The 20,863-nt window shown below is 32.2% G+C and overlaps 1 protein-coding gene across 1 annotated transcript; it reads right to left on the bottom strand.

The window, feature by feature from the left end:
* Positions 1-1,517: 1,517 nt before the first annotated feature.
* On the bottom strand, positions 1,518-20,171 carry LOC139501694 (transmembrane protein 26-like). The gene is made up of 4 exons (XM_071290841.1): positions 19,881-20,171; positions 12,283-12,454; positions 3,589-3,795; positions 1,518-2,260 (listed from the first exon to the last, which is right to left on the bottom strand). Exons 1-4 carry the CDS (start codon positions 20,069-20,071, stop codon positions 1,697-1,699), a joined length of 1,134 nt encoding a protein of 377 aa, XP_071146942.1. The 5' UTR covers positions 20,072-20,171; the 3' UTR covers positions 1,518-1,696.
* Positions 20,172-20,863: the final 692 nt, after the last annotated feature.

The raw sequence follows: 20,863 nt of genomic DNA, 5'->3' as shown, positions 1-20,863 counted from the left end.
ATTATCGAATTCGATCAGGAATGATGGGAATCTTGATGTTTTTATCCTGTTTTTAAAGAAGCACAAAAAGGCATATAGACAAAGCACATTAGCAAAAATGAATGAAAAGAGTACAAAATTTTAAATTAAAATTTATAGTACAATAAATTAACATAATATATATATAAGTATAGAGCTACATCATATGAATCCGATTCATTTGAAAATTAGGAGAGGGCGGCAAGGAGCGGTGCACAGTTTGTTTCCATAAAAGATATAGGAAGATGTGGTATGAGTGCTACTGAGACAACTCTCCATCCAAGAAACAATTTACAAAAGTAAATCATTATAGGTCAAGGTACGACCTTCAACACGGAGCCTTGGTTAACACCTAACAGCAATTCGACCATTTGTTGAAAACGTCTATCTCAATACTCCCCAAATATGCTGTCACTAAGAAACTCCAGCATACAGTAACTGATCACTTGAAACAACTCTTCAAATGAGACCAACTAACATAGAAATAAACAACATTAAGCAAAAAGTATACCGCATAGTCAAATATAATAGGCCCCGAAATGACAAATGTTAAACAAAGACTGTTATGATTAATCAAACAATCTTCTTTTTTTTTAAATACAGATTTAATACCAATACAATGTATGTACATAACCATGGATCACAACAAGGTACACATGTAAATATTAATACGTATATTTAAGGAAACTTTCTTATGATCTGTTATTGATATCATTGCTGTTAATGAACTTCAATATTTACAGCATTAGATTAAGAATTTTAACAAACATTAAAAAATACTGGTGTTAGTTCAATAATACAAGCATTATAATATATATGAAAATTACATTACATATTGGTCATTGTTTATGGTGAAATTTCCCTGAAGTCATTCATTATGAAAATGAAAACGATGAGGGCCTCGATCAAAATGTGGAATACAGGGCAAAAAAATAAAGATAGAGAAAAATGGAGGGCTAACATATACAGAATAGAGAAAATAAACAAAATACTAAGGAATACACTCAGATTGCAGGCCCCTTTTCTCATTTACACTCGATACATTTTACTACAAGCATACTTGTATACATATATATATATACTTTACAAAAACAAACTTTCATTCAACAAACACGTAAGAGGGGTTTAGAAGGGTGTACTTTATTTCTATATTCTTTACTTTTCTATGTCATTCTTATCTATTCTTTAAATATATTGCGTCCATTATTCTCTCAGATAATTCTTTTCATTTTAGAATCACGTTATTCTCTTTCCGTTATTATTTTGTCCTATTTTTTGCCATTCTTTATATTTGTTTTGGTTCAGTTTTATGTAGATTTGGCCCATTATTCTCTCTCCTGACAATCCCAGTCAGATCCTCACTTAACAACCTATCTACTGTAATAAGAATATTTATGTCAAAAGATATTATATATATGTTAATGAAAAATTTTGCGCCATTCACAAGTTGTAGTTATACATATATGCACATGATCTCATTGACCATAATTATATTGAACACACACTTCCACCGCTTTAGCTGGTCTTTTCTGCAAACCCGAATCACCATATGTGTTGCTGTCGTAAGCCAAACCATTATACCGCCTGCACCAGGAACTTACAAATATTTATTCAAATAAGGAATGCTTATCAGAAACAGTTTTCAGATATTTTTATATTTAAAAAACAATCCTTTTCATCATTTGGATTTGCTTTTAATCATTTGGGGATCACTTTTCCCAATCCGTTTTAAAGTTTTATAGCGTTGTAAACTATCATTTGTTTTGCAAACATATACATCCGGGGTACTTTGACATGGTTTCAGATTCACTCTACCGTTCTTAGTTTCGTATTCAACAAATCCGTCAACAGGTCTGCATCTTGGAACCATCGGACTACCTTTGACGTTTCTCTTCTTATTGTGTGTTTCACAATGGACGACAACAACTCGATATAAAAGTAAAATGATGACTAATGAGTTCTTAGATGTAAAAAACATATTTGTGTAACTGACAACTTGATATTTGAATATGAGTAATAAACGTACTACTAAGAATGGGCAATCTTGCATAAATATGGAAATCAATATTCCGTAAATTTCCGGATTACAGCATGCCGAATCGGGATCATGCAACTGAATGGCATTTGGTGCGCCAGCATGGTCTCGTCTAGCTCTCGTTGCTGTGAGAACAAGTGTAAATTGCATCAAACTGGATGTCCAAATACCAAGTACAATATAACAAAGCATTGGGTTAAATTTTACCTGTAAAAAAAGTAAAACAAATATAAAAATCACCCTTATTACTAATTTTGTGCAAAGGGTCAATACAATATAGTGCGTACACAGCAAATGTGGCATCTTTTTCAATAAATACAAGGGCATATAACATCAGAACGGTGATTTAAATGACACTCAGAATCGAACTTAATATATGTTTAGTGGTAATAAACATTGGATTTAAGAATATAATATTTGGGTGAGGCAAAGTAAAGTTAAAGTGATGAAACGTCATTTTTTTTTCTTTTCCAATTATACAGGAACATAACTTGAACATACATCATAAAAGTGACGCCACCGAAGTAAAAACTGGATTTGTTCATCCTCATTTAGTAATAAGCATAGGGTACAAGTTTCAGAACATTTGGTAAAGGTAAAATTAGATTAAGAGTGCAGAAATGACAAACAAAGATTTTTTTTATTTAAAAAAGAAACGTAACTCAAGAACGGTGAAAGGGACGCCACACAAATTTGATCTCGATCTGTGTTTGGTAGTAAAAGGCATTGTGTTTTTCTCTCAAAATATTAAGCTGACAAAAAACGTATTAGAATGAAAGCCACTTATGATTAGTACGAACAAACGTACAGACAACAAAAAAGCCTACATTGACAAGTAACTGGGGCATTAGAATGGTTGGCATAGGTATAGAAATAAGGCATCATAGTCTTCTTACATTCGTAATGTCATTGTTAAAAACAGACGTCAGGTCGGCTTTGTCGGATGGGTTGATACGTCCATCCGGAATAGATAGCAATGCTCTCATTACGTTAAAAGAAACAACTTTTTGATGGTCCGTGGTTAGTCTGATATTAGGCAAAATTTATGTTGATATCCAACATACAATCTTTCAAGAAAAATCCTTCCTTTCATCACTCCTTTTTAATTCATAGATAGATATACAAATATATGGTATGAGTGCCAATGAGATAACTCTCCATCCTGATTACAGTTTGATCTTCCCTGAGAGGATGACACGTCATTTCTTTCTTAAAATGTCCTGTACCAAGTCAGGAATATGGCAGTTATTATTTAATAGTTTGTTTCTATGTATGTGTTTTTTGTTGCAATTCAGTGTTCTGTTGTTTTGTTGTTTTCCTCTTATAGTTAATGAGTTTCCTTGGGTTTTAGTATGTAACCAAAATTGGTTTCCTCTCAATCAATTATGACTTTCGAATAACGGTATACTACTGTTGCCTTTATTTAGACTACTTGTACATTATTTGATAATCTCTAAATTGAATACAAATTGTCAGTTGCGTTTTTTAATTGAGCGCACACGATATCAATTCAAATAAGTTTTCAAATTACATACCTTATCCTCGTTGAATGCTTCAAAAAATTCTACAATATCGGCTGCTGTTCCGACATAGACCAATAGTAATTGAGAAAGCTGGTCATGTGACAATGCGCCTTTCGGGAGTAGCCATCTTCCGATTATGAGCATAAGTAACAGAAACTGTTCAATTACCTTCAACCATAAATCAGATGGTATTGCGAAAGGAATAGTAATTTTGCCGATCTGAAAATAAAAAAATTGGAAAAAATGTTTCAGTCAAATTATTGTGTAATTGAAAACGAGGAGCAAAAGATACCAGAGGGACAGTCAAAGTCATAGATCAAAAATAAACTTGCAACGTCATGGCTAACAAAGAAAAAGACAAACAGACAAATAAGAGTACACAAGACACAATTAAAGGCTTAGCAACACGAACCCAACCAAAAACTGGAGGTGATCTCAGGTGCTCCGGAAAGGTTAGCAGATCCTGCTTCACACGTGGCACCCATCGTGTTACTTCTGTTATAACAAACCCGGTAAATAGTCTAATTGGGTAGGTCATAATCGTGAAATGGGAAGGGAATTGTAGTTACAACATAACGAATAGGTGTGGCAATGTTCTGCTTAAGTTAAATCCAAATTACAGTTTGGATTGCCCTAAGAGGATGACACACTTTTGGGATATGAAATAGAGGGGAATGTTGGGATGTGGGATACATGGGGGAAAATAAATCTGAAAAAAACGATAGAAAAAAGTAGGAAGTGGTAAAAAAAATACAAAAAAGCGGGATTTGACAAATAAGCAACCAAATGTGTCATCCATTCCTTCCAATGGCTTTTAATCATATTTTTTTTTATAAAAGTTTAATGACGATTGTCGAGTGACCGTAATCCTATACCCTAGCCAACTCTTTGTGTCGAACATTTTATGAAAATTTTGTTTTTATGTAACCGTGTTTACCTTTGAGCATTCCTTATAAAGGTTCAAACGGCTACGATAACTCGAACTTTATAAATTAAGTTCACACAGTGAATTAATAAGATGATTGCTACCTTGTGACCATGCACAGTTGTATCTCATATAAAAAAAGAGAAAAGTATGAAACTCGTACAAACAGATGCAATTATCATAACTTTAACAAATAAATAAAGATTAAACGAGTCCTTGGCCGACACTGGGGTTAGTCAGTGCAAAAGTCTGCAAAATTTTAAATGAAAACAAAACAAAACATTTGTATCGCGATTGTGGCGTAAATTTGTGCATGGTTATGTAATCAGAATTTGCGTACTACACATCTGTTTATATGCACCTGGTAATTAGCCACAACATTTAAAACACATATTTTTTTCAAATAAACTATGCTTTCATTCTTGTTAACATCAATTTACTGATCGTTTAGGTGAACTCAATTCCTCTTATGTTATCTCGACAATTCTAATATGACGTGCTTCTTTCGCTTGATGAATAAACAAAAACCCTGCTCTAAATCCAATAATTTTTTTCTGCACATGCGTACATATTGACTACAGCAAAATAGTGAATTTCATCAAATTAGCATGCATTTAATATATTTCATAAACTTAAAACACTTCCAAACTCTTAAATGATACACATGTTGTTACTTATTCATTTATTATGACTGTAATGTGTTGCATTCCGAAATTGACATATTTGACCTCGATACGACAACCGTTCATGCTGGCTGTTCCAAAAATCCTCCCTCTGAAAAATCACAGTGTCAGCTGTTTGCATCTTTACAAACAAAAAAGGGAGGTTCATGGAAGAGCCTATACATTCGCTTTACCCTTATACACATCGGACATAAAAATTACCTTAATTGTCCTAATCAGAATCGAAATAATTGATGCAAGCTATACCTTATTGGTTGTTTTAACATGGGTAGGCATTGTATTCGTGTTATTTTAGCCCTCACTATCGCTCGGGCAAAAATAATCAGGAATATAATGCCTACCCATGTTAAAACAACCAATAAAGTATAGCTTGCATCAATCATTTCTTAAATAGTCTGTATAACATTCGGGGCCTTATATAGCCGACTATGGGGTAAGGGCTTTGATAATTTTTGAAGGCCGTGCGGTGACCTATAGTTGGTAATTTATGTGTCATTTTGATCTCCTGTGGAGAGTTGTCTCATTATCAACCTTTATTGATTAAGTTTTATTTTTAATTTTCAGAGAAACATTTTGTGCTTGATTCATTCATATTTGTATTCCTCGACAAAATGGCTGGGAAGTTGGTATCAACAATTCCGAATAGATATATGTTCACATAAGGCAGCTACGGCGTTCCATACTTGAACAACTCACAATGTTAAATTGTATATAAGTCTGCCTTGATATAATTTTCCATATGTTCTGCTTTTGTTTTGTCGGTTTTGGGAGATGTCCGTTGTTATTCTGCAGTTTACATATTGTTATGTACTACACTTTATCATATATTTATACTAGAACACACCCGTGATATCGCGGGCCCGTGACTGAATTAAAGTATATAACTTTGCGCAAGCCTTATTTTAGTATTAGTATTGTTATCTGATAAAGTCATGCCGATTATAAGATACACAGTTTTCTCTGCTATCAAATCTTTCTGTTTGAACCCGTCGAACTGGAACTTATCAATTATTGGTAATATTAATTATTTAGAAAACAAAAGCTCCTAGGATGGAGTATTTTTTTATCAACAGCATTGTCCTATATGAGTTATAAATAAAGTTGAATTCTTTGATTCGCTGTTTTACGTCATGCCCGCTAACAAATTGAAAACTGTACCTATACGCCTTATGTTTAGTCACAGATTTTTAGTATTCGTATTGTTATCTTAGAAAGTCTTACTGATTAAAATACTACAATACGTAACAATTTGACAATTTAGTAGTGTCAACCCTGTGATTATGACCCGTGTATATAGCATATTAATCCTGAATACAACGTTTGGTTGTGCGCCTGTCAGATGCGGAACGTACAGATAAGGTAATAGGTAACAGGTGAATATACCATTGGTATCGGTATCGGACGCGACCCGGAACTTCTTAATTATTGGCAATATTAATTACGTGGAAAACAAATAGGCCTGGAGTGGTGTAATTTTTAATCTACACCTTTGTACTATATTAGTTATATATAAAGTTGAATTCTTTGATTCGTCGTTTTACGTGAAGACGGCTGACAAATTGGACCTCGTAATTTTAGTATTATAGATATATTTCTGTTCCGTGTGTTCTGATGTTTGGCCAGCCATAAAACCAGGTTCAATCCACCAATTTTTTCTTGAAATGTTCTGTACTAAGTCGGGAAAATGATAGTTGTTATCAAATAGTCCGTTTCTATGTATGCAAGCATTTGCTTTTGTTGCAGTTCAGTGTTTCTGTTGGTCTGTTGATTTCCTATCATAGTCGATTTAGGACTACTAAAGAGCTGCACACCACTGTTGTGTTTATTTGAAAGATCTTCATAGCATATGTTTGTAATTGTATTGCCTGACTTGAATCAAGCGTTATGTCAGCCTGTAAGGTCACATCATTCAGATCCAGGGGTTTTGAAAGGGTCATTATTCCATATAATTGATCAACATTTACTGCTAAATATCCTATTAACCGTGAACACATTATGTAATTATTTTGTAAAATAAATTTTATAAAATTACAATAACACTATCATTGATTTGGCCAAGTTATTATATAAATATTTGCTGTGTACAAAACTTTATGTAATTCTAAAAAGTAGATTTTCTAACCAATATAACTTTAGCTGTATGTCTGGCTAATGAATATATATTTGAGCCAGATTCTTTTCCTCTCAATCGATTAATGACTTTTGAACACCGGTATACTACTGTTGCCTTAATTTGTTTTCCTTCACTGCAGAAGGTTTACTAAAAGGCAGCATAACGTCGGGAAATCAAATAACTATACTATTTAGTATACTAGGTAACTGCTACACTAACATTATTATTATTATATAGTATTTATAACAGCGCATTATATAATATTAAAATTACCCTAAGCGCTTTACAATATATTTCCATATAAATATATAAGTATTAACAATAAAATTTAAAAGCCCATGTTTAAAACTTTTAAAACAAAAAGATTTGAAAACTAGCATTGATAAAACAATAAAATTTATATAAAATAGGCATGATAAATTAAGGAGATATTGAATCGGTACCAATAAAAGTAAGTTAAGGAGGCTAGAGGGTATAAAAATTTCAGAAAAAAATTAAACATTTGTTTTTCATTACAAATTTTATTTATTACCTTTTGTAGTTGTTATTTTATCATATGGTACAAAAATCATTCAAAACAATCAATTCGTCTTGGCCCAAGATGACTTTTAAAATGTATACATCATTGAAAAAGTTCCAAATTATCTCCCTTTGGTGGAAAAATGCCATTTTTTAGCTTTAAAATTGAAATATCTTTTTTAACTCATCGGTGACCTATATTTTTTAATATACTTTCCATACAAGCTGTACTTAAACTAAATTATTGTAAAATTTGAGCGAGTTCTGTAATAAATTTCCTTTTTTTATTTCGATATTAACTTTATTTCTCCTATTACTTCAACAGAAAAAAAACACCTTTACAAAAATGTATGCTTCTTTCGAAGGCAGATTGTGAGCGAAAATGAACGGTGACCCCACTTTTTATTTAATTTTTTTAAGATAAAGTTTATTTATAGAAAAATATAGAGAAATCCTATATAAATGATTTAGACCTGCGAACCCCCTTAAAACTTCAAAATATTTGCTAAAAAAAAACTAAAATAACCAATAAAAGTATACTAAGTTAAAAATTCGGAAAAAAAGTAGTAGCTTAAAAATTCAAAATTTAACATGAACGTTATTGGTACTTAAATGACACTGGTGATATTTTCCGTTCATTCATTTATACTATTCAACATTCCAAAGACATTTTCATTGTTAAAATAGTATCGTTATCAAACATTCATTCCATCAATTGTCAATAAAATGAATTGATTTCATGTAACGTGCTTTCAATTAAATAAAAGCAAATGTATGATTTCTCTGACATCAATATTTCCCATCATTAACACAAGGGAGTTTATTATCGGACCATTCTGCCCAGATCAGAGTTGATGAGTTGAACGCTATATAACTGATGACACTTTTAGTGTTTAGAATCATGTCTACTGCATTATTGTTTTAATTAAACTATCGAATACTATGAAACAACATCAATGTATACACACAAGTATTGTTTGCCCAATTTGTTTCGCAATTTTGTTGAAAGTAAATTATTTCGTAAACATTTCGGATTTTTTCGAGTATAAATGTTTCATAGTGTAAACATATCAACGGCTTAATTTAATTAACACATCCTAATTACATTACACAGTTATAGTGTTAAAAGTATGTTAACAGCAACTACTCAGACTTTGTGAAACGTCACAAGTGTCCGAGTAGAAAGTTGATGAACCAGGAGTATGTTAAAGAACGTCTCGTCCTTTTTCTAAAAAAAAAAGATTCTTTGAAAGGTACCAATACCTTGTTGATAAATATTCCGTATCAACTTCACAAATAATACACGATGGTCTTGAAGTATAGATTCTGGATACTGACGTTGTTTTTCATCTTAATAACTGTTATATTATTCCTTTACTTGTCTTTATGATTATTACTTTTACTGTTTTTGGTTGTATCCATTTGACGTTGCTCTGTACTTATACTTTCAGTCATTGTGTTATTGTACTATGATAAGTTTTGGCTTCTTGTTTTTCATTTTTGCTAATATGCTTTGTCTAAATGCATTTTGGTGTTTCATTTTTACATATGACTTGGCTCTGTACTTAAACATCACATTATTGTGTTATTGTACCATGGTAAATGTTTGTTAACATATTTGATTGTTTTTATGGTAATTAAGATAATAACACAATGTTGACTGCTGTGCACCTATTTTGGACATTTTTACCTATTTTGTCTGTTTATTTTGTTCACATATCGTTGTTGATATAATGGAAATTGTATGCAACTGTCATACAAGTGAGATGTTAAGCTAGCTATAAAATCAGGTTTATTCCATAACTTTCTACATAATAAAATGCCTACAACAAGTCGGGTATATGACAGTTATTGTGCATTCGTTTGGTGTTTTTGAGATTTGATTTTGTCATTTAATTAGGGATTTTCGTTTTGAATTTTCCTCGGAGTTTAGTATTTTTGTGAAAATCCTTTTAAATGCCGAGGAGGTCAAGTATTTTTTCGTAAATCTACAATTTTCACACAACATTCCATTCTTCACTAAAATTCACAATTTTAAATTTGCATTATGTATTTCAATGCTCTCCTGGTAGTATTTCGTATAATAAACACGTAACCATGCGGTAATACCTTGAGAGCGGGGTCGTTTGGTATTCTGGCTGATAAAGTCATTATCAAAATAAAAAATGCAATTCTTCTGCATGTAAATGAAACCTATTGAAGAGTTTGTTCAAAGACTGAACCGATCTTAATTGATAGCTAGCGAATTGTCTAAACAGTGCTGAATTAAGCGCATGCGATTAGAATGAAAATGGGCTGAAAGACGACTTAAAATAATATAATATTGTATTGCGCATTCTTTAAAAAGCGGTTTATTTAATGTCACTCTCATGCAAGTGAGAGGTTTAGCTAGCTGTCACAACCAGCTTTAAGTTAATGTTGTGTCTGTACCAAATATGACAGCTGTTATCCATTCGTTTGAAGTGTTTGAAATTTTTGATTTAGCCATTTGCCTCGGTATTTTCGTTATTTTACTTTTATATCAAAATGACCGTTTTAAGCTGGCTAACTAGTGGATACTTCATCTAACTCCTGTTTATTATGATTGAGTAAGACACAAAAGGACACTAAAAATACAAATAATGAATTAATACTGATTTAAGTGCCGCTTGTAATTTGCATTTGTATTTTTTTTCACTTTACTGTTTAGTCAATTTTGGTAATACACGTTTTGCGTATCACTGTATTCATACATCCCGCCATTGCGTTATTGTGCTATGGACTATTTTATATGAATGTCTTTCATTTTTGCTTATGTAAAATAGAGTGTCTATATGCCCTTGTGTTTTTCTTTTTTGAAATAGTTCTTTGTTTAAAGTGGTAAACGTTATACATGTAACACAATGGTGACTGCTGTACTTTAATTTAGGAATGTTAAGCGACTGTCGTACAAGTGAAAGGTTTGGATTGTTTTTTGGAAAACCATTCTCGCAGACATGGATGCATTCGTGATTCCATATGGAGTCCTGTTATCTTATAACCTATCACAACCCATTTTCTTTCCCCTTTTCTACATTATTTAGCTCATAATTTTCTGTTTCTTTTAGGGGAGGGGTTTCAAAGTCATATCAGATAAAGGTATTTTCCTGTAGCACTTTACGCGATTATTTCAAGCTTGAAATGACTCAAACTATTTACCAGAAAACCCAAATAGGCAGTTTATTTTCATGGAATATGATTAAAAGAATCGGTAAAATCATTGAATACATTCTATTGAAATTTCAGATTTGCTACGGGAAAATATCGAATACTTACAAGACCTTTTAATGGATTCAGCCATCAATACAAAAAGACCCAAATTAATATCATTCGGAATTTATTGATTTATTGATTGATTCGTTGGTTAGCTTTTAAAGCCACTTTCAAATTATAATCCTGGTACCTTTGATAATTTTAGAACTTTTGTTTTTCGTGGCAGTCACTTTTTGTATTCGGATAAAGTTGCTAATCCTCGGAGAGAACCACCGACCTTTGGTATCAAAACTGACAATTCTAGTCAATAAATTCGAGCGTATCTTCCACGTACAGTATTCGAACTCGCAAACTTAGTGTTGACAGGCTAATGATACAGTAGTTCGACTACTTAAACCACTTGGCCACCTAGACCCTTAGAGTAATGCTTTTTTGTTATTTTATATTTATATGGATCTTGTCTATATACCAGCTTTGATTATTTGGAATATCTGCTAATTTTCACTTCTTTTTACTACATTTGTATAAACTTCAAGATTTACCTGTATTATTAAAACCGTTTTTTTTTCAAAAGTGATTATTTTCGAAGGGTTAAATATTTCGCAGTGGTGTCTTGCCATGGCTTTGCTTGGACTTGTTTGTTTACTTTTTGGCCTTGAATGTTTGTCCCTAATATTTTATTAACTGTGCATTTGTATTCAGATATCGCAGATCAAATTTATTCGTTCATAGTGTATTAATTTACGTTTTTTTATAGAGTTATGCCTGCCAATTGATACTTTATCATGTGTTTTTCTATGTTGTGATGTTATGCTATTGTTTCAGAAAAGGGGAGAAGGTTTGGTACCATTAAAACGTTTAATCCCGCTGCAAATGTTTGCACCTGTCCTAAGTTAGGAATCTGATGTACAGTAGTTGTCGTTTGTTTATGTAATTTATACGTGTTTCTCGTTTCTCGTTTTTTTATATAGATTAGACCGTTGGTTTTCCCGTTTGAATGGTTTTACACTAGTAATTTCTGGGCCCTTTATAGCTTGTTGTTCGGTGTGAGCCAAGGCTCCGTGTTGAAGGCCGTACATTGACCTATAATGGTTTTTTAAATTGTTATTTGGATTTAGAGTTGTCTCATTGGCACTCACACCACATCTTCCTAGATCTATCTAAATTTAAGCACCGGAAGATGTAAATTAGATTCTATTACAGGTTATTAAAGAGTATCAGAGATGAATGCTTACCCCTTTGATATCGACAGTAAGATCTTCGTCTGTTGAGTTTGCATCCTGTATAACCGGAAGTGACGCATTAAAATTGTTCCTTTTATCTATCCGTTTATGCATATTATGTAGTTCCAAAAACCAAATAGCAGGTACAACAGAAGCAAGGTAGAAAAATACACTTGGACAAAACCTGAAAAATCAAAACAAGTGATTTTATTTTACAGTTTGTTTTCAAGGCAATATGATGCATTTTATAGGTTTTATGATTGACATGGCGTGCGGTTCGTGCATCATAGGAACCGCTTACCCTTTCGAGCACCAGTTATCGGTCCTTCATATGGTTCCCTCAGTTTATGTTTGTTACCTTGGTTTATTTTTTCAATCGATTCACGAGACTTTAACTATAGTAAGTAAACTACTGTTGTCTTAAACTATTGTTTGTGTTACTGTTACTGTTATGAACAAGTTCCATCTCCCTTTGGGAGCACTTCCAAAACCAAAGGGATTCATAAATTTTAAATCTTACAGATATATTCAAATTACTTCAAACTGTAGATCTAGGTATCCCCACCGGCACCACCTTATTTTACGCAGATAATTGGCTAAAATGGCAATACATTAGGTTTTCAATACATCAATAATCAAATATCCAGTGTGTTGACATTTTTAATTTAATCATAACTCGTATCAATATTCAAATACCAACCATGTTTATATATTCTCTTATGATTATCATTATGAGATGTACTAACAACGTAAATTTTGTGGGCATCATATTTCTCGTTTGTGTGCCCGTCTGTTTGTCTTTGCAAATATGTCCATCCGTTCGTCCATACCATATTTACATTTATAGTTATGGTTGATGTCACATCAACTTTAAACTTATCTAAAATGTTCATGTTTTTAGTTTTTAAATTAGTTTAGTTATATGTTTTGAAGTTTAGTATGACGTCCATTTTCACTGAACAAGTACACATTTTTATTTAGGACCAGCTACAGCCTGCCGGGTACGGAATTTTCTCGCTGTGTTGAGGACCCATTGATAGTCTAAAGATGGCTGTTTTCTTCTATTTGGTCGGGTTGTTGTCTCTTTGGCATATTCCCGATTTCCATTCTCAATTTTATCATTATTAGTAGGACTATTTAAAATAAGTGCTAAATAAGGGGGTTTTATCCCATAGGAGTTTTGTGCGAGCGAGCCATAGTGTCATAGGGACAATAGATTTGAAATAATGTCATACTTTTATAATATCGGTATTACTGCATTATGGTGACACGTTGAGAGCAACTCTTAAGTGTAAATGATATTCAAAAAATTAGAAAATGTAATTAGATACATTCATTATTTAAATAGAAATTTAGAAAGAACTTGTATAGAATTTCAAAACATGATCATTGTATTTCCAACATATATTCTCCTTAAAGTTATCTGAGGTATGAACATTGTTAAAGATAGGGTGGAAATTGAAGGGTACAGCACTTCTTACTATAAACTATGCACGGTTATTTGTTCCCGTTAGTACATGTACATGTAGTATATTAACAACGGTAAGTTCAATCGTTAATTATACATGTTACTAAACATGCATCATAATTTTGTACTTTTGAAATATCTTAGTAATACTGTATTTGTTTACCTCAACTATTATATCTGTAATTGTATTGTATGTTTCTCTGTAAACTTGTATTTAGTTTTTAGAGAATAAAGTATCTATCTATCTATCTAACAGTGAACACCAAAAATATCAAAATTGTAACTACAGAATTTTAACTTCCAAGCACGGAACGAAGCTCACAAACTCGGCAATCGGAGGACTTTGGGAAAGTTCGGGGAGCCAACGACCATGATTCGGAAGTTGCATGCACATACATTTTGACTCCAAATAATAAAAAGTGAAATACAATAGCCTGTGTGTCTGCTGTGTTATCGAATCAAACTAATTACATGTCAGTTTCAATAAACAAATTTAAATCATGTTTTTGTCATTTTGTGAATCGTAAATAAATAACTAGAAAAAACTAAATAATGTTGTCTCATTTGTAGAATCAAGTGTCAAAGATCATACAGGAAGAGAGTTCATTTATGTTAGATTAATCAAAATCATATTGTAATGATGTTGTTAGTCGGGTAATCAAAACCCTAGAGAGTTATGCTAGGGATTGTTCGGAGTCTATCTAATCAGCCAGTGCAAGATACATGATTTTGATTGACAACTTTTAGCCATCTTAATTATTGCTTGCACATTTATCTATAAACTCCGCAATAAGTTGAGCACCACCCATATTTTAAGATCACTGTTTTTCATATCCAAAAAAAAACGTACTGGTGATAAGAAGCCAAATGATACATAGTGTTTACAGTTTTAATATATTGCATGCTTTTTTCTTTAAAATAAGTTTATTTGGAAAAAATAAAGCGAAATAAGGCAGTGTCTAACTTATGGCGGAGTGTATATAAATAATACCTTGAAGACCGTTTGTCGATCTCCTTGTCATCGATGCCTTTTGGTTTATTTGGATTGCTGTCACATTTAAAACATGCTTGATTTGAGATTACCATTTTACAGTGAAACACCATCGTTCCTTACTTGGTGTCCAGTGGCACATATTTTATACAAGATCATGACGATAAAAAATAGTTATTGATAAGGTGTTGCTTGTCTAACGTCAAGTTGCAAATATTTCAAGCACACCATTTAGCTTTTATAATACAAAATATAGCCGATGATAAAAAAAAGAAACGCAAAGTTTGTCTATCTGGACGAAAGGGACAGCGAAATGCAAAAGCAAGATGTGTTGGATAGAACGGTTGCTCAAATGAAAAGAGAATAATATGCCAAAATAAAAATTATGATTTGAATACCCCTCCCCCTTTTCACCCAAATCCAGACCCTCCTTAATCGGTTATGGTAATGAAATTAATGAATGTTGGTAGAATAATGATTCATAGAGTAACAGTAATGTCATGATGTCAGATCCCTTGGGGTTCCCGTAATGGCATCATGTTGGTTTTGCTTACAGTTATTGCAATTATAAGTAATCAATATGTGTTCCGAAAGTAATGTCATTCGTATTATTTCTGAAAATAGTTTCTCCCATTTGTTCAGATGTATGGCAAATTCTGCAATTTCCAAGGACTTTTTATATAAGCATAATGTTAACTAGTATATCTCCAATAAGATTTTATTTGTCACTTCAGATATGTACCTCTTTGAACCAGAATTCTCTTCAACTTTAATATACTTGTTTGGCTTTCTTCCTATTTTGGATCAGAGCGTCACTGGTGAGTTATATGTAGACAAAACGATCGTCTGGCGTATCAAATTATAAGCCTGGTACCTTTGAAACTATTTACACCACTAGATCGATGCCACTGCTCGTGAGCGTTTCGTCCCCGGGGGTATCACCAGCCCAGTAGTCAGCTCTTCAAAGTTGACACGAATATCAATAATATAGTCATTTTTTATTAATTAGCAGTTTTTACAAACATATGAATTGTTCGAAATATTAAGGATTTTCTTATCCCAGGCATAAATTACCCTATTTGGCACAACTTTTTGGAACTTTGGGTCTTCAATGCTCTTCAACTTTATACTTGTTTGGCTTTCTACATAGAATGAAATTCAAAACAGTGTAGCTGTGGCCATTGATTGACACATTAAATTCATCCATTGACTGGGACAATTTAGGTGAACGTTTGTATGTAACAACCACTGCTCTCTATGTACTTTTTAAAGACACTTAAACTATGGGGTCACCATGGTTCTCAACACCTTAATAAAGTAATTCGAAAAACTAATCAGAAATAACACGATGTTTTGATTTATATCAATTATATAAATCAAAACATAAAGGTTATTCCTGATTAATTTATTGAATTGTTTTATAATTAAAGGCGTTAAGAAACCTTTGGTGACCCCACAGTTTAAATATCTATCGTAGGTACGTCGTGAACAGTGGTCGTTACAGACAAACGTTCATGTAAATTGTCCCAGTCAATGGATGAATTTAATGTGTCAATCAATGGCCACAGCCACACTGTTTTGAATTTCATTCTATTTGGGATCTGAGCGTCACTGATGAGTCATACAGTAGACGAAACGCGCGTCTAGCATATTAAATTATAAGCCTGTTGCAAGGGACACTTTATTTTTGAATCGTGCCAAGAATAACCCATTTTTTTATACGGAAGGACAGATTACCGTCCTTGTATCCAATGCGACCTGCTTTGTGGAGCCAACTAATTAGTTTATTGATAATATCCGCATGCAATACTTTCCACTAAAAATTAAGCAAACACATAGATATCAATCAAATCACAATGAGACATCCATGAAGTATTAGCGTAACTAAAATCTATAAAAAAAAATTGCCTAATATATAACAATACACTTCTTCCTTGTTACATATGTATACAAAATTGGAATAAGCCTCCATGAAATTAAATGTTTTCTTATAGCTGTCAAGTAATATAATCATTACATAGTTTTTGCTGTTATCATTATAAGAGTTTTGCTTCACTACATTCGTTGAATATTTTCTTTTATATAACCATGAAAGTTTCTAACCAGATTTCAGTCATATTATTGCATCATTTGTAGAAATCATTAACACTAAGATGTGGTTTTCATATATGTCTCTGTCTCTAAGTTGAGGCTAAGGAATAAAACAAACATTTACAGCTAAAAAAATATATGAAGGTAATAAAAATGGAGAAGAGACGAGAAAATAATTGGCTAAAAAGATTAATGCTTATCCCATTCTACTTAAAGGTGCCAAACTGTGAAAATAAAGCAGTAATGATGCTATATGATTAGAATAGCGGAAGTTGCATCGAAAACGGAACAATGATATTTTCTTAGTTTCCTAAGCTAAAAAATGATTGATTGATCGTTGGTGCTAGACGCATCTTTATGCACTCTAGGCAATATTTTGGTATTATATAGTTATAATATAAGAGCAGAAAGCCGAAATGCCGGGAAATACTAGTCAATTAAGATCAGAGTCGATCTCACTTCCCATGTGCATGGTTCGAACTCGCAATATCAATGATACTGTAAATGAACTACTTAGAACACTCGGCCAACAATAACACCAATGCCCCTACTGGAAATGTACAACTCCTTAACTCAATTTTCAAATACACAATGCAAATGAATACTATGTCAAAGTCAGGCTCCTTCATTCAGTGGTTGTCGCGTTTGTTCATGTGACATTTTGTCTGTCATTCTTGTTTTTCATACATTTTCGTAACCTGGTAACGTTTTATTTTTAAATCTATTAGACATAAAGAAAAAAAAAGAAAAAATTGATTAATTTATGGTTGCTTAACGTCCAGTAGCAAATATTTTATGCATGTACAGGACGAGCTTTAATATTAATGATTAGTAATATCCATGCGGTATGAACATTATTATAGGATTAAACGCCTTTTTAAAGGAATTTATTGGTGTGTAAACTCGACCTATTCACTCACAAACGTCCGAAGGACTTTTATGATATGTTTGTGAGTGACTTGGTCCAGTTTATACACCAATAAATTCCTTTAAAAAGGCGTTTAATCCTTATAATTCTTTAAAATTGAAAATAGAGAATATTTTTCAAAATCGTTACCTCTATCACACGTTAATTGTATATTTATGTCATCGAATAGGCCTGACGCATGAATATATTTTTTGGTAAGCGCAAAAATATATACTCAATGAAATTTGCTTTCTGATAAAAATTTAACTGCAAAAACTCTTAGTATCATTCAAATGAATATGTTTATGCATTATTTTATTTAACGATTAACGTGCAGTGAAATTCTAGTTTTTATACGTCGGTGTTATTATCGCCGCCATCTTGTTTACATTGGTTACGAAAAGAAGTTCGGTCAACGTCGTCTATCGAAAAATAACCGACGTCTAGATCAACTACCGGAAGTCCTCTCGACCAATCACATCAACGTATTCCCTTATATGCAAATCATATAAGAATTATACTAAATTAAATTTTCCCGAATATGGTTGAAATCGTATGACTCAGTCAAATAAACAGCGATTCATTAATAAGGTTTTCCGCGTTTCATTCAACTTTCAAAGTATAACTACACAATCAGTTTTACTTTTTACGTTTTGATTGTTGATAAGATTTGTTTTTATAGTATTTTCTCCTAATTGTTATTCCAAAAGTTAATACTTGGGAATATAAAGGGCCTATCAACATATTTAATTCCGATATTTTATTAGAACTGCCAGGATTTTATTATTCTGGATATTTACATGTGACCGGTAATGTAATAATTTCAAGGAAATGAGGTGTACACAAATTGAAACATAATTACGAGCAATGAATTACTGTTAAATGCCACTGATCAGCCGATTATGCGTTTGTATTCACGGAAATTGTCAACTTTCACCGACTTTTGTTGTTTCTTTTTACAATTTTCAGAATCAATTGCTGACTTGTTTTGAACATTTAGTAAGAAAACAGTTGAGATTCTATCTATACAAACTGTACCTATAAATCCAACTGAGGGTCCAAATAAAATTTACAGAATAGAGATGACTGGAACAGAACTACAGAAAAATGCACCAGAAGTAAAGAATAGAAGGTCTTTCGGGTAAAGGCTGATAGAGCGATTTTGTCTTGCATGAAATTTAGGGTCTTTGACTATTATATACTTTTTTTAAACAGAATTTCTACAATTTCTTCTATTCCTCTCGTCTTTTACATTAAAAGAGATATGACAATACTTTATAATAATTGAGCTTTATTCTTACAGTACCGTATCTAAAAAGTAAAATAACAAAAAATATGTTATTTAAAGGGTGCAATTTGTGTCCATATGAATACCTTCAACCTGTCGATAAATTTACAAAGATGTTATCAAGGAGACACTTAATCATCTTTTTCATGATAATTGCCACTTTTATACTTTCCATGAAAAAAATGAATATTTCGATCATTTTCATAAGTTATGATGCTAATTAATATCAAATTGTGTTCGCGATTTTCTCGGGAGTTTTCTTCGTTTAGAATAATACAAAAAAGCATTCATAATTATAATAATATATATTAATATGTTTCGGATAAATTTGTTTAACAACAAAAGATTTTTTGAATGCTAAAAAAGTAAAAACCACTTCCAGAAAATATTTTTAAGGTCCTGTTTTGTCTTCAAATACCACTAACAAATACACCTTGCGGTATGAAGAATAATTTAAAACACAAACTATCAAATTTAGGTCATATAACCTAATTAGTTCCCATGAATTAATATCTTGATATCCTCTGTCTCTTTTTTTTTTTTTAAATTTTCATGAATTGACGGGAAATACATTTTTGACGATTTAATTTTTCAAAGTCAAGGAGGAAATCGAACATTGTTTAAACGATTTCAGGTCAACGTCGATTCACCAATGAGTTACATGTATATCATTTTGACATTTAAGATTTTGCATCCTGGTAAATATAGGGAGATGTGGTATGCCTATGAGACAACTATCCTCCAAAGTCAAAATGAAGTGGATGTAATAATTAAAAACGGCCTTCAACAATGAGAAAAAGTCATACCATTGAATGTTCTCGTCACTTTCCAAGGAATTCTAAATTGAAAAAAGCGAAATACCTACCATTTCCATTCCTTTCCTCTCTTCTTAACCAGTGTTACTATGGTTTCAATAAAAAGTCCCAGTAATGCAGCAGAAAGGTACCAGCACCAGATCTGTCCAATGACCATATAGAGCCTCCAAATTGCTATCATTCCATGTATGGAAAATAGAATCCTCACTAAAAGGGCGCGACAAATCGTAAGGCACCTCATTTTCAAAGATTTCAGAACCCGTTTAAAACAAAACTTCTTTGAATATTTTTACGATAATTCAATTACTTGATTAAATCCATAAGTTATTGCTTTTCCTAACTGAATTACTTATCACTGTACAAATAATCTTGTAAATGTGTTTTGAAAAAAAGTTGTAAGCATTCCGAAAAATCCCGCTTATCGATTGGCAGACTATTGTCAGTCACATGATTATTTAAGTCAACGCATGCCCACACGTACGTTACAAGGTTTCAGTTTCATTTTTGTTTACAGACAAAGGATGCAACAACAGATTCGATGCTTCACCATTCATTTAATTAATTAAATTACACCCACAGAAATCCAGTTTTTACAGAATGATATAATGTTATTCTGGTAAAATCATCATCACTTACAAAACGATATCGAATAGTGATGGCAGTAATAAAAAAAAACAAATGTTTTATCATTGTATCGTAGAGTAGTTAACAATCCTGCCGCTTGAAAGGATGGAATCGACATGTGAATCATCTTTTAATAAGTCTGCTGTGGTTTTATGTACATTACAATGAAATTTTACGCAAAAATTAGATTGCACAGAACTGACCCCAAAAATGTTGACTCAATATATGTAAAGTAAAACTTTTTTATTATTTATTGTTTAAAACACATTTTCATGATTTGCTATGCAAAATAATAAGGATAAACTTCTCCACCCCTGAATTAGATTTTTTTCATGATTTGCTATGCAGAATCAAAAGGATAAACTTCTTCACCCCTGAATTAGATTTTTTTTATGATTTGCTATGCAAA

The sequence above is a fragment of the Mytilus edulis genome, chromosome 13 (assembly GCF_963676685.1).
Source record: "Mytilus edulis chromosome 13, xbMytEdul2.2, whole genome shotgun sequence".
NCBI lineage: Eukaryota > Metazoa > Mollusca > Bivalvia > Mytilida > Mytilidae > Mytilus > Mytilus edulis.
Note: the sequence above shows the minus strand (reverse complement) of the source record. Positions and strands in the feature narration are given on the sequence as shown.